Source organism: Neolamprologus multifasciatus, chromosome 12, assembly GCF_963576455.1.
Source record: "Neolamprologus multifasciatus chromosome 12, fNeoMul1.2, whole genome shotgun sequence".
Lineage (NCBI taxonomy): Eukaryota > Metazoa > Chordata > Actinopteri > Cichliformes > Cichlidae > Neolamprologus > Neolamprologus multifasciatus.
Window position 1 is genome coordinate 5612568 of NC_140450.1, and position 15364 is coordinate 5627931.

A 15364-nucleotide genomic window follows, 5' to 3' on the forward strand; every position below is an offset into this window, starting at 1 on the left:
CGCGCACCAGATAAGAAGTTGCAACGCGCATTTGCGTGCATAAGATTTTCTGGAGGAGGACAGACATTTATTTAGAACTCTTAAAGATGTCGAAGAAGCAAGCTCCTTTAAGCAATTACTTTGGTGTTCCTCCACCTCCAAAGAAATGTCAGGAGTCCGAACCGCAAAAGAAGCGTATTCTAGGAAAAGTAGTTCCGCTAGAGTGGAAAATCCCACTCTAGCGGACTAAAAGGCACTGTTTTTGTCCGCTAGAGTGGGATTTTCACTGCATATTCTGCACCACATCTCTGTGCGTTCATCATTTGTTTCATCATTTGTCCGAACTCCTTCTGTAATTGCTTAAAGGAGCTTGCTTCTTCGACATCTTTAAGAGTTCTAAACAAATGTCTGTCCTCCTCCAGAAAATCTTATGCACGCAAACGCGCGTTACAACGCGTCTTTTATTTTGAAAGCGCATGCGCACCTGCGGACCACTTATGTGCAGCCCTGCAAAACAGTTCAAATTTCACCAGAGGAGCCCATTTTTAGCATTAATGTTTGTCTCTTTTAAAAGGATTTATTTTGTGTGTATCATTATAGTTGCTGCCCTACAAAGACAGACAACAGTACAGAAACTTGATACCAATGTCAGGGAGTTTCTGACAAAAATAACATAGAATGCTGCTGTTAATGCTGCTGTGACTTCACTTTCAATTACACATGTGGAGCACAAAAGTCTTGAAATAATACAAAAGTATGTAAGTAACAAATATAAACCCAGACGTTGGGTATATTTGACCAAATATATACAGTAGTTACTGTATTTTGGCTTCATAGGGCAGAATACATTCCAGTAGTATTATTGTTTTTATAACAAACATACATATTTACACTATATTTACAAAAATAATATATATTATTTCACTGTGCTTATACTGGTTTTCTCTACTTTCAGGCAGCTTCCTCCAGCAGTCTTTGCAGGTTCTTCTGCACCTGAAAGAAAAAAGTTTGCTTTTGCTTAACTGTAAACTGTATTGGCAGAAAACTGCAGATAAACGTATCTGATGATATTGCAAATGTTTGTCTTGGTTAGTAAGTGTAGATTTCAAAATGAAGCCTGCTCCTGTTTATCTTGTTGTTAAGGTCATTTCCTTGTCCCTGTTGAAAGCTAGAGACTCAGACTTGAAGCAGGTGAAACAGCAGTTAGCGTCATGTCTACGTGAATATCTGTTATAACACAGAAGATGTGGAGAACAGTACCAACATCATTGACACGTTTACTATTCTGGCACATGTGAAGCTGGCATAATTGCTGTGCAGTCAGTCTGCAGAGAGATCAAGTAGACCACTGCAGACACATGGAAACCATAGACTGTATATAAAAGATGGAGGTATCCATCACGACAACAATCATGAGTTTTCACTAATTTTGACGACCACTTGATTTGAGTAAAAGATGAAGTTAAATAATGCTTATTTAACAAAGCAGTGCAATTAGCAGATTTCCATGAAGCCAATATGGAAGTGCAGAAAACTGCAGTTCTTCCAAACATGAAGACTGATGTTTATTTCTTAAACATGTTTACAGGCCCAACTCTTTTTGGCAGCTGTGGATAGTTTCTCCCTTCCTAGCAATTTAAATTCAAATCATCTCTTTCAGTAGCGGGTTTAATGTGAAATAAATATTTCCAGTCAAGTTCCAGTTTTCATTTCACTCAGGATCAAGGTGGACTCTACAGTCTGACACAGCTCTGAGCCTTTACCACCTTTATTTTCTGTCTAAAACACTGAGGCGGCTGTCAGCTGCTGCTTTTTGTTTGTAAGGAGACGGATGTCAGCCTGAAATATAAATGGAGTGTAGACTGATGGAGCTCTTCTTACAAATGATGCTCTGAACTGATCACTGACTATAAATGTTTGATCAATGGCAACAGGCATCCAATTACACTTTGCTCTTTGGAAACTGCTGAAGCCTTCCTGCTGTGTGCTCATGAAAGAAACTCCTGACAACACATTCACGCAATTTTTAAAGGGGACCTGTTACGCTTTTCCTTTGTTTTTTTTTAAGCATATGCACTTGTAGACATGGCCCAAACGTCAAATAATGAGATCTGTGTAATCCCAAAGTGAGTAACTCAGGCTTCAGACCTCTAACTGCTCAGATTTGAACATTTTTGCCTATTCTTGGATCTGCAGGTTACTAAAAAGTGGATATTTCCCTGACATCGCCATCTCTGCATTAAATTTAAAGAGATGGAGCTAAAACAGCAACTTTCAGACAGAGGATTAACTGCTGGGTTGCACCCAGTATAACATAAAGAGGGATTATTTCTACAACTGTGAATCATGCAAAGCTACTCTAGTTGAGTAAGAATGTGGTCTAATAATTTAAATATTAAATTATCAATGGGGATTATAGCATATCCAGAGGGCTGTATCTATCAAAATCAAAGACAGACCAACCTTCTCCAGCTTCATCAGGTTGATGGTTAGCAGTTCAGATAAAAGATTTGTGCCTACGTCAGCGGACCCACTCAGAAAATTGTTTCTGGTAATAAAACACAAAAATAATCACCATGAAAATGATTTAATATCTTCACAAGGGTCAGATGTATCAGCAAAAGTCTAATATGAATAAATCAGAGAAATGTAAATCTTGTAGATTATTGTACCAAAGTCCTTGAGACGAAATAAGGAAACCATTTCATGTGTGTGAATCCACTGTTGCCTGTTTAGTTTGGATCATTAGCTTCATTATTTGGGCTATTTTTAAAGTTGTTTTGTGAGGATGTGAATAAAATTCATCGTGACGCTTTTGCAGTTTTTGTTTCTCTTTCATCTGGTTATCATTTCCATGTCTAATTTCTCAGTTTTAAAGCTTCTTTATCTAAGTTTTCTAGAGCTTGTCAGAGTCTCAGACAGTTCGACGACTCACTCCGGGTGTGTGAACTCGGCCACAGCGCCGAGCGTTGTCAGTCTCTGCTCCAGTGAGATGATCTTAAACGCCAGGTAACATGAAGACAAGACCAGGGTGCACACTCTGAGGAAAAACACAGGTAAAAGAGAAGATGAGCAAAATGAGGAAAATGTAATGATAAACTGAAATTAATGTGCATCCAATGAATGGATGGGATAAATCCGCAGATCATATAAGTGATCAGCTTAATTTCCAATTAGGACGAGTGACAGAAGAATCCTTCAGTGAAGACATGAATGAATCAAAGGCAGCAAACTTACAGGAACATGTAGACCATCAGCAGAGTGTTGAGAGAAACTGGCTTCAGACACCTGCTGTCAATCACCACATCCGAGCCTGAAGAAAGATCAAACAAATATGTCTTTGTTTACGACAAAAAGACACAAAGTAAAATGCCCTACGCATGTGAGAGCAGCACTGCATTAAAAAGGTTGGAACAGACTGCTTCATCAACTCATAGAAATCAATATGAAAAGGAGTCATTACAAATATAAGCAAGAAAAGAAGTGGAGCTAAAGAGTTATGGTTGGATAAGCAGGAGAGAGCAGATGGAAGAATGGATCATATGAGCGTATTTTTCATTAACATGGAAGAAGCAGCACAGTGACACGATGGTTAGCACTGTTGCCTCACAGCAACAAAGTCCTGAGTTCAATTCCACCATCAGGCCGGGGTCTTTCTGTGTGGAGTTTGCATGTTCTCCCCGTGTTTGCGTGGGTTCTCCCTGGCTCCTCCAGCTTCCTCCCACAGTCCAAAAACATGCACTTAGTGGGAAAGGTTAATTGGAAACTCTAAATTGCCCATAGGTGTGAATGTGAGTGCGAATGGTTGTCTCTGTCTATGTGTTAGCCCTGCGACAGACTGGCGATCTGTCCAGGGTGCACCCTGCCTCTTGTCCCTACAGCTGGGATAAACTCCAGCGTTCCCCGTGACCCTGAAAAGGATAAGTTGAAGTGAATGGATGGATGGCGAATATGCAGGAAATTTGGGCAGCTGTAAGGGATTCTGGGAAGAAGATATCTAATGCATTTAGAAAAAATATTTATCCAGGTGACGTATTTCTTTATTTAGAAACAAATATTTCTAATGTTTCATGCAACCCATTTTGCCAAATCTCCTCTGCAAATGTGCAAAATTATGACCAATACAGACGCTGTTAATAACAAATAAAAAAATTTAGTTTACCTTTGGTACATGATAATATTATTATTTGACAAAAACATCAGAGTATTTTTTTTTCAGTGATAAATATAGATCATTCAGGACTACATTTATTTATATTTGACAAGTGTGTGTTCTGGGAAATCCCCGCGGGTCAGTTTGCATACACGACACATATGAGATCACAATCGGTGCTTCCTTGCACCTCAGCTCACCTCTCGTGGCTTTTAGAGTTAAAGGCTGTTGAATTTTGGCGTTCTCAGACTGACTCCTTAATCCTGAGTACAGCTGAGGATATTTTCATTTTACCGCTTCTAAAAGTGATTTTTTATTTTACTGTTACAAAGTTAGCGGCAGTTTATATTTGGTTGTAAAAATAGAGGTGAGGAGAGCAGCAGTACAGCACAGTGCAGGCAGCAATGTCAACAGAAATAAGTCCAAACAGAAGGAGCTGAGTCAGCTAAACTTGAGCCAATGCTATGATGAATCTGACCAAAAAGAGAAATAAAATGTAGGGACTAAAATAATAAAATTATAAATTCATAGTCCCATGAGAGGTTCAGTGCCAGTGGTTTAAATAAAAGTGATGTTTAAACGAACACGAGCCTGATTAAAGACTCATCCTACCTCGGTGGTGCTTGGAGTGCTGCTTGTTGTCTGGACCCTGCTGGTTCAGATGTGGGTTCTTCACTTTGTGCTGGTGGTCTGGAGATGATGCACTGTCTGTGTGCTTCAGCATATCCAGGAATGGAGGAACGGTGAACTCTATAGAAGCAAAAAGGCAAGCAAAGCATTCAAAACGGGAAACCCAGGGCCTGTTACGACCTGGGGCAGGTTTGTAATCCCAATTAAGTCCTCTTGAGAAAGACACACTGAGTATGTTTGAATAAGCCCTGCACCACAAGCTGCTCATTTTCAACTTCATCACAGCTGTGTAAGTGTGTGTGTGTGTGTGGGGGGGGGTTAAAGGTCAACAAAAACTAAAGCGTAAAGAAGAAAAATTATAGCAGCACTAAGTAGCACAACTCAGATTCTGCTACTGAAGTGCAAAAGTGTTTCAGGTTCTGTGAGAAAAACGTTGACAGCCACAGACGATACATGTGACGATGTATGCGACTGCTTCTAATTGGTCAGCTGGACAGCGATGCAGTACCTTCTATCTTCTCGTAGTCTGGAACCTGAGAGTCAGAGCTGCTGCTCTCCTCCATCTCCTGCCTCCTTTGTCTCACCGCTCCATCCAGGTCGCTGAATTCACTCTGCAGAGATTCACAGACACAGAGAGAGTATAACTAGCAGGCACTAGCAGCTGCTTCACCCTCTCATCCAAACATGAGCATATCTATCATATTGATCGTATCTGTACATCCGTAACTACAAATGATATTTTAATTGGAGCAAACAAAAACAAAAGTGATTAATAATAATAAACATTTAAAAAATGGTTGAACCCAAGATTCCAGGGTGGAAATAGGAAATGACAATTCACTTTAGTTACATGAGAACTTAATGCTTTTAGAAAGCTGCAATTTAATTCAACTGAATACAATTTCTGTTGTAGTTCTGCTTTTATGAAGGTTGTAAATTTTCATTATTTGTGCAAAAGACCCTCAAAACTTTCTGAAACAATATTTTATACGTTAAAAAATAAAATAAAATCTAAAACCTAACATCCAGTTGCTGATGTTCTTGTTCCAGATGTTGCTGCAGAAACTGGACGTCGGCTTCGCTGCGTCAGCTAATTTTATCTTTTATCTTAACTTCCAAAATGTATCCCTTGGCAAATATCCCATGTAATATAATATTTAAAAAGTCTAAATCCAACAGCTAAACTAATAAAAACGAAACTGTAACTCAAGACGTTCAAACAATAATAAGTAAAATGAAAGGAGCCAACACACATGGGAAATTAACAGAAAATAAACCGAACGTGAAGCAAAAACACAAAACATATCAATCAAAAGTAATTAAAATGATAAAACTACAATAACTCACCTACAACCTCAACATTCAAAGTAAACGATTATATTAAAACACATTTGCTTTGTGGAGTTTATGCAGTTGTATTAAATTGCACAGGCACTCTAAAAGCATCACTTTTAGAGATAAAGACTTTTGGGGTCAGAGAAAACACAAAATGAATTAAAATGGGAAAAGTAACATTTCAAAGATCCTGTTTGGGGATAAAGTGGCCAAAAATAAATAAATACATAAAGCTTTAGCCACAAGAGCCTGGGGCGATTGATGCTGACGTCAGGAAGTGTCTCACAGGACAGCCTTCTCTCTTGGACACAGCTTTGTTGAATGCATAAACACAACATGCAACAAATATCCAGTTGTAACATATGCAAAATGTTACTAAACGATTTGCCAACTGGCTCCAGCTCTCATGCAGGGAGTCTTTTTTTCTGAACAGCTTCTGTCCCCATAGGTCGAAATGCTTAGTTGCCACGTTACAGCTGCAGCTCTCGAGGATATCGGTTTTATTTCACCTCAAGTTTGATGTGTTAAAATATCTTTCTGTCAGAAAAGAGACCAGAGAGACAAGCGCGAGGATGGACCCAAAAGCATGATGCTTTCTTATTCTTATATCTTTTATTATATGTAGGCAGGATGAAAACAGTATCCGTTTATCAGGAAACTTTATGGTGTTCGGCTGTTTGTGTTTGTGTTTTTGCTGTGTTTGACCCACCAGAGGAAAGCGAGGCGATAGCGGTGACATCTGACTTCTAAAGCTGTTTTCAGCTGAGGACGGAAGGGGGCTGCTGCATGGACTCTTCCCCTATTTATATGCATGTAATACATAACCAAACATCATGTGTTTAAATGATCCTCAAGTCTTCAAACTTGTTTAAAATAAATAACATAAGAAGGCACAAGAGTAAAAAATTATCTGAAACTGAGTGTTTAGTTTAAAGCCCGAGTTTTCGGCTCACAATGTCTTCCTGTTGATCACGAGCAGTACATACATGACACAAAACAAGGAAAGCATAACAGGTCTGTGTGGATCTAAATAAAAAGCCTTTCGTACCTCCAGATGAGGACAGATCGACATCAAAAACTTGTAGGTGTTGTCTCTGGACAAGAAGGACACAAACACGTACTGCAACACCAGAAATAGAAAAAAATCTTTTGAAATACTTTTCCACATGTGCAAAAATACAGTTTTTTTCTTAATTCATCAAATCGTGGTGAGAAGCAGCGAGATTTCTCTCACCCTGTCATTTGTGGTGGCGATCACCAGAGCGTTTGGCAACAGGATGGCAGTTTTGGTCTTCTTGATGTTTTTGATGGACACCACTGGGATGGCGACCTGGGACACAGAACAGTTCGATCCTTCATACCAGCTTTGAAACCAGAGGAAAAAGATTCACGCACCTGTAGGCCGGCGTCACTGTGCGACAGCACGGATCAGAAGCAGAGACGAGCTGTTCACTGACCTCCGTCAGCTTTAATCATCACCATCTATACACATTAACTGCAATTACTTTCTCAGCCTAGATTGAGAGTTCCAGATGTTTCCCACACAGTAACAGATGTAAAACAATCCAGTCGTGACCACACAGCAGCAAGGTGTCATCTGCATGTGTTCATGCATGCAGCAAAATATTAGTCCCTCTGCAGACTGTACCTGCAGGCTGCGTGTGTGTAAACACAGCTGGCTTACAAAATAAAGAATAATGCGCTACAATGCCCGCACAATATCACCTATCCACTTAGCATGTCCCCTCATGAAGGAAAAACATCTTTTTTTATTGCAGAAGCACTGCTTGGATCAAGATGTGGCAAAATAGACATTCTTTACTTAAGTCCAGATATTTAAAGAAAATACTCCTGCAAAACTGAAGTAAAAGTGAAAAAGCAAAGGCTCTCAAAAGTGCTCAAAAAATAAATTAATTTAAAAAATTTTTTTAAAAAAATTAAAAAAAATAAAAAAAATAAAAAAAAAATAAAAAAAAAATAAAAAAATAAAAATAAAAAAGTGCTCAAACGTCCTCTATTCATGAAGCAAAGCTCCATGATTGTGCTGCCAAAACAACGACACACTTATTATTCAATTAAATTGTGTTGATAAAAATCAAATTGAGGTTAAAAATCGTATTTTACATCACCGAGTTCTTCTTGGTTGTGTTCTCAAGTGTTGTGTAACGGATAAAACTGACTGTTTGCTGTTTTCTGAACGACAGCAAATTGTTCTGTTTTCTGTGAAACTTCTCCAGGTAACTGTTAAATAATTTAAACCGACATATCTCATCAAATCACACAGCTGCTGCTGCTGCTGCTGGCACCTCACTGTGTTCGCCACTTTAAACAGCATCAACACAACAAAGACTCTGACACTTGCGTGGAACCGAGAAACACCACTGAAAACATCTGTGGATTCTCCTCCAACGATCTCTTTCGGATTCTCAGCCTTTTCCTGTGAGCTGATACAAAACAGACATCAATGCATACCTTGGTATCTTTTCCAAACACCTTGGAGTGGAAGCAGATCCAGTGGTCGGAGACAAACATGCGTCCTTGGTAGAGGATGTCTTTCTGAAGAGCACAGGTGTAGCCTAACAAACAAGTAAAGCACATTAAAAAAACACATTATTTTTAGATGTTTGTGAGGAAAAAAACAAGAAAAGACCAGTTCAGTGTTTGTATTGAACAAAAGAGTTTGATAAAGTTATTATCGGACTTTGAATTTACACTGTAGTTCTATCATAGATTCTATTATCATCAGGTGGTTAACAAGAGGCTCTGGTATCACATGTTCAACTATGACCTAATCCTTCATTCAGTATTTAAGGTGGAGTGGATAGCTGTGATCATTAAAGACTTACTCTGTCTGAGCTGTTCTTCTTTGCTGATCTCCTTAAATATTTTATGGTACTGGCAGTTGGTCTTCGAAACCTGAAATACAACACACGGACACACACACACACACACACACCAATATCAGTTAAAGCTAAGGCTGACATTTGGATGAATTCTTATCAGAGAAAAGTAATAAATAAATGTGGCTTGTAAAACTCACGGTACTCTCAAACTACAGAGCATTTATTTATGGGATTGTTGTTTTGCAGCAGTGTATATCTATATGTTGTTAGACAGAGAAAAAGCTCTAGTTCCACTCCATCATAGAAACATCACCCATACACCAAAACAAGCTTGTGCGTGTGGAGGCAATCATGGTGTTTAAATCATGTGGATACCAGTTACAGTTTAGAATTTATAAGACATTTTAGACCAAGTCAGGCAAACTTAACCAAATAACTGTGGTATTAAGTTAAACCAAACCGACTGGCTTAGGCATTTTCAACCATTTACAAAGTATAAAGATATTTTTTGTAATTAATCTCGAGCTAAAATGTTCACCTGTAAGGAGCAATATTTTACCGCTGGACATGTGACGCTGTTGTTTTAACACTCGTGTCCTTAAGAAGTTTTGCCTTTTGCGCTGTGAAAAACAATGTGCTCTTAATGTTTTGCCTGGTTAAATAAAGGCCACATTGGCTCACTGCACCATCATGTAGCATTACACGAAAGTTTATTCATGTTCTAGCTCTCCAATGCAATATGCAGATATTTTGGACATGAAAGCATAGCTAAAAATATAAAATCATTTTTAAATATACAAATTTAGACTAAGTGTCTTTAATACTGGTGGAATCATTAACCACTTTATAAACATCACTATAATTCCACTGTTAGCTTTGAATAAGCTATAGCTAACAAGTCATTAGCCAATTAATCTATTTACTAACAAGTTATTAGAAAAAGTTATTTTAAAGTTTTAAATTCTTTCATTTGAAAGTGTCCAAAAACCTCTTTGTGAAAACTGATTAGAAAAATATTTTTTGAATTTTTAATTGACTTTCAAATGCCTAAAAATTACCAGATATAGCCAGGCTGTATCTTTATTATTATTATTATTATTATTATTATTATTATTATTATTATTATTATTATTATTATTATATTATTATTATTATTATTATTATTATTATTATTACCCATTGTCTTTGTGAACAAAATTTAAAGCAGCAATTCAGTGATGTAACTTTCATTCCTCACATTGGTTTGTGGCACCGTGTCAGAACACTGGATGTGTTAATGTTGGCATCATGAAGTAAAGGAAGGACCAATCAGAAGGAGGCCTGACCCACAAACTGTTTATAACCTGTTACATTTCTAAGATAATAAGGTTGCTTGGAAAAAAGCGAGTCAGCAGAAATTTTATCTGATATTACTCATTTGGAAACCAAGTGAGCGAGAATGGCCTACATGTAACATTTATAGGTGTAATAAAATATGCATCAGAGTTTACTTAATGACCTCTCACCTGGCTGTAGTGAGACTTCTTCCTCTCGATCTTGGAGTCTGGGTCTGTCTGCACCTGAGTCAGGAGAGAATGGTCGAAGGTCTTTGACCTGAGGACAGAGAGAACTTTCAGAGAGAGGATTTAACATATTACATAACCAATAAGACAGAAGATAAACAGAAGTCAGCAACCTTTGGTAAACTAATTTTAGTTTAGCAGCCTGCTGTCGATTCCTGACATCATACTTTTATGAAAACCAGGAAATATTCAAATAATTTTAGGCTGGAGAAAAAAAATGTTCTAACCAAAATATGAAGTTGAAATGATTAAGATTATGCTCTTTTTTTTTAAGGACAGCATTATAATTAAAGCTGGAGCAGATTAGCACCATCATATGACTCCTTAGTTCAAAAAATTGGATTTTCTTTGAATTTATGCTTTCAAAAAACCACAATTCAGAAGTCAATTTGTTCAAATGGTTCAAAACAACCTGCAGTCATTGTTCCACTGTTACACATTTTGAGGTTAGGGAAGATTGCTGCCTAAAATAGTGGGAAAGAGTCAAAGGTCAGATTATTATTCTGAACAATGAGGAACCTTCTGAGAGTCAGATCATGGTGAGATTAAAGGTTTCTGTGGGTGCTGAGCATGAAGTCAAACAACACTTTGTGGAAAACTGATCATTCATCAATCCATCAGTGCATTTTCTTGTTGTGGTTGCAGCAGGTTTAACAGGATATTCCAAATGGTCTCCAGCAACATTTTCCACTTCCTCCTGTGGGATCCCGAGAAGCTCTCAGGACAGATTAGATTATCGTTCTGGGTCCACCGCCACACCAACTTATTTCAGTCGTATCATTTATTCAGTCATTACCCAGAAGTCATGATCATACGTGAAGGTTGTAACATGAAATGATTGGTAAGGCAAAACCTTAATTTTCACACTTAACTGACTCATCACCACAATGATCTGGTACAACGCCTGCATTGCTGTGTACGCAGCAACATTCAGCATCTGACGCTCTGCTGTCCCATCACTCTTGTATAAGAGCCAGAATAATTAAACTCCCTGAATGGGGCAGCAAGTTCCTCCCGATCCAGAGTGAGAAATCTACTGTTTTCTTGATCAGCTGGATTGTAACACACAAAGTTAACACACCACAAGGATTACGATACATCAGTGTTTGTCCAAAAGAAAAGAAAAGAAAAGAAAAGAAAATCTTTATAGAAAACATCACACAAGATATAGAATTTACTCTAATCAGCAAAAGTCCCGTTTACTTTCAGAGGATAGAAAGTGTCTTGGAATTGCTTCTCAGGAGAGAACGAGGAGTGGACTGAGATATAACAGCATTGCAGAGGTCAAGAATGGAAAATGTGTTGTTTTCTGGTGAATCCCAGTTAACGAATAAGACCAAAAGGAGCAAATATTATACCATAATGTACCTTTAGTCGTGTCACAAGGTTATTTAACTCAACCTTGGACGTGGGTAACTATTTGTACTGTGGTTGTTTGAACCTTACAGACTTTGAACCTCTGGTGACCAAAGGGCAAGCTAAAATTTCAAGGTAAACCTAGATTCATAACTGGGCATATTTGGACCTAGCATGGCGTCTGAATTTCATATGCAACAATCTAAACAATACGAAGATATTTATGTATAAAAACCAGAGAAAAACGTTTGTAACTTACCTGACTAACACTGGCTTTCTCCTCCCTGTCAGCTCCTGCTGCTCCTGATCAGCAGCCTGCAGTGGCTCACTGCACATCCTGCTCAATCTTTGCTGCTCCTCTGCCACAGCTTCTGTATCTGAACTACACACGAAAGGAAAAAGGGAAATAAAACCCAAAATCATACTGTCCAAGAAAAGTGGGAATCAACACAACATGCAAAGATTTTTTTCTTAGTTTTTTTGTTTTGTTTTGTAACTCTCTGGAGTTTTATGTAAGTAAAAATCCTGCAATAGCACATCTTTCTTTCTTGTCCAGCTGCAATGCAAAAGCCAACCAATTAATAGATAAAGGAGAAGTCAAGAAACCCACCATGGTGTCAGTCAATCACGAATCCAACAGTTTGGTAAGTAAACATAAAGAATCCAGACAGCTAATTATGAATAAAAGTCAACCTTCATAAAATGTGCATCCCTCATTATGCATTTTTTTTCTCCTGTCTCCTGGGGACCTAAAGACTCCATATTCACCATGTGGTAAATTCACGACTGAATCATTTTAATTCATGCAATTCCAAAAGCTGACAAGCCAAGAAGATCTGTCAGTTAATCAGTCAGTAATCTGAGTGATTGTTCTGCTATTCAAAAAGACATGAGTACTGCTATAACTTTTTGTACTCTAGAGATGTTTTTGTTTTTACAGCCACAGACTCACTGAGAATCCCTTTCTTCATGCTTTGCAGCTCCTCTGCTACATTTCCTGGCGTCCTCCTGCGACGTCTGCTGGTTCCCACACTGTTCTGTCATTACGCTCGGCAGATATTTTCCAAGCAAACGCTCAGCTAGACGTCCCGACTGCTGCCGTGAGAACTGCAGCCTGATCCGCTGCTCCCTACACCTACCTGCTTGCCCGTCTGTGGGAGTGTCCTTTGGGCCCCTCGGTTTCACATGTCACAGCCAACCAGATCACAAAAGGGTGAAGTGTGTGTTTGTGTGTGTTCGAGATGTGCGCATTTGAACCTTTGATCAGTGACATTTTACTCGGCTTTGTTTGTGTTCCTAAACTTAAAATGGTCTCATAATCAATCTAGTTTTATTTACACAGGAACAAGACTTCTACCTTCCACTTCTGTCTAAACAGGGTGAAATCTGATCTGGTTCCCTTTGCTGAGGGGAAATGATTTCACGTGTTCAGCCTGTTGTATCCCCGTATCCCTGCCGACTTTCTTCATGTTGAAATGTGTATGTTTGTTTTCCAGTGGGGAATTAGATCGCTGCACGGAGAAGCCCCTTAAAGATTTAAGAAAAAGCTGGATTGGATTGCAATAAATAGACCCACATCTTAATTTCTATAATTTCTAATCCCATTTTTATCTCAGAAAATGTCCTGTTGGCATGATTTACTGCATTCAATCTTTAAAACATCTGTAGTTGCATGACGAAAAACGGCGGTTATGCAAGTAGTATTTGCACGGGCTGCATGCAGCCTGCACTCAAAACTACGTGTTGTTGCACAAACTGTAACTCATTACATTACAGTTAATCTGATTAAAGTGCTGGTAAGAAAAGAGGACCCAACAGTTCAGGTTCAGATGGTTTTTTTAACATGTTGATATCCTCACTCAGCCGGAGTGAGGATACACGATCCAGCTGTTGTTCTCGCAGTGTGTGTGTGTGTGTGCACGCACTGCAGTGTACGTGTGTAATGAGAGCTCTCAGCCAAGGATTGGTTGGTCATGAAAACAGTCTGTCTAAACACGTTTTAACAATACTTGTTTGGATTTAAAGTGTTTAGCTTATATATGATGCTGCACAGGAAATGTGCACCAATGACACCATTTTAATTATGGTAAATGGTAAAATGGCCTGTACTTGTATAGCGCTTTACTAGTCCCTAAGGACCCCAAAAATGCAAATCATCCACCCATTCACGCACACACTGGTGATGGCAAGCTACATTGTAGCCACAGCCACCCTGGGGCGCACTGACAGAGGCGAGGCTGCTGGACACTGGCGCCACCGGGCCCTCTGACCACAACCAGTAGGCAACGGGTGAAGTGTCTTGCCCAAGGACACAACGACCAAGACTGTCCAAGCTGGGGCTCGAACCGGCAACCTTCCAATTACAAGGCAAACTCCCAACTCTTGAGCCACAATCGCCCCGATAATTATGGCAGAAAATACTTCCTGTATGGAGCTAAAAGTGCAAGTAGCTTGGAGAAAGGACCAAAGTGGCTTCGGTCTTTAACATTTAATGTTTAAAAACACACGCACAAAAAACTAGACAATTCATAGTCAAAAAGCTTCAAGATGGTGTATAAAAATGTATGTTGAACAAATAAAGATGACTGGCTCTGGGGTGTCATACTCATCTCAAGTGGGCCAGACCATTAAACTGATGGTAAAATGACCTTTTTTGCATAAAGAAGTAAAAGTAACCATGCAGTTACAAAATGATGAACTGCCCTTAAAAAACAGTACGTGTCATTTCATGTACATTACTAAATAATTATTACATTTCGCTTTTGCTGATCCAAAGAATTTGTCAAGATCTAGAAAAATGTGAACTTGTGAAAATGTGAACTTGCAAGTATTCTTAAGTAGATCATTTGGAGGGCCAGCTGTGGCCCCTGGGCCATATTTTTGACACAGATAGACTGATCACAGTGGACGCTGTACCGGTCCGTCATGGTGAACAGGTGAGCAAGAGAGCTGAGTGTAAAAGCGAAGCTCTCGATTTACCAGTCGATCTGCGTCCCTACCCTCACCTGTGGTCACGAGCTGTGGGTAGTGACCAAAAGAATAAGATCCTGGGCAGAAATGAGCTTCCTCCGAATGGTGGCTGACATCTCCTTTGGAGATAGGGTGAAAATTTCAGCCATCCGGGAGGGGCTCAGAGTAGAGCAGCTGCTGCTCCACATCGAAAGGAGTCAGTTGAGGTGGTTCGGGCATCTGACAAGGATGCCTCCTGGGCGCCTCCTGGGTGAGGTGTTCCAGGCATGTCCCACCGGGAGGAGGCCCCGGGGCAGATTCAGGACACGCTGGAGATATTATATCACTCGGCTGGCCTGGGAAAACCTTGGTGTTCCCCCGGACAAGCTGGAGAAGGTGGCCGGGAAGAGGGAGGTATGGGCTTCTCTGCTTGGGCTGCTGCCCCTGCAACCCGCCCCCGGATAAAGTGAAGAAGATGGCTGAATGGATGGATGGATCAGTCTATCATTTGTGGGTTTTGATAATGTCTTGTTCCCCTGCATAACAAGGCGTTCTTA

General features: G+C 39.4%; 1 protein-coding gene across 2 annotated transcripts; it reads right to left on the reverse strand.

Moving 5' to 3' along the window:
• Positions 1–521: 521 nt before the first annotated feature.
• On the reverse strand, positions 522–13040 carry gramd2b (GRAM domain containing 2B). 2 transcript variants are annotated; one of them, XM_085178943.1, is made up of 14 exons: positions 12811–13033; positions 12118–12240; positions 10446–10533; positions 8944–9013; positions 8570–8673; positions 7332–7427; positions 7146–7217; positions 6807–6896; positions 5271–5373; positions 4745–4882; positions 3217–3292; positions 2915–3019; positions 2443–2527; positions 522–972 (listed from the first exon to the last, which is right to left on the reverse strand). In XM_085178943.1, exons 1-14 carry the CDS (start codon positions 12900–12902, stop codon positions 931–933), a joined length of 1284 nt encoding a protein of 427 aa, XP_085035069.1. In that variant the 5' UTR covers positions 12903–13033; the 3' UTR covers positions 522–930. The 2 variants fall into 2 exon arrangements, with proteins under 2 accessions (XP_085035069.1, XP_085035070.1); XM_085178944.1 differs by lacking the exon at positions 12118–12240 and having other exon boundaries at positions 12811–13040.
• Between the last annotated feature and the right edge of the window lie 2324 nt (positions 13041–15364).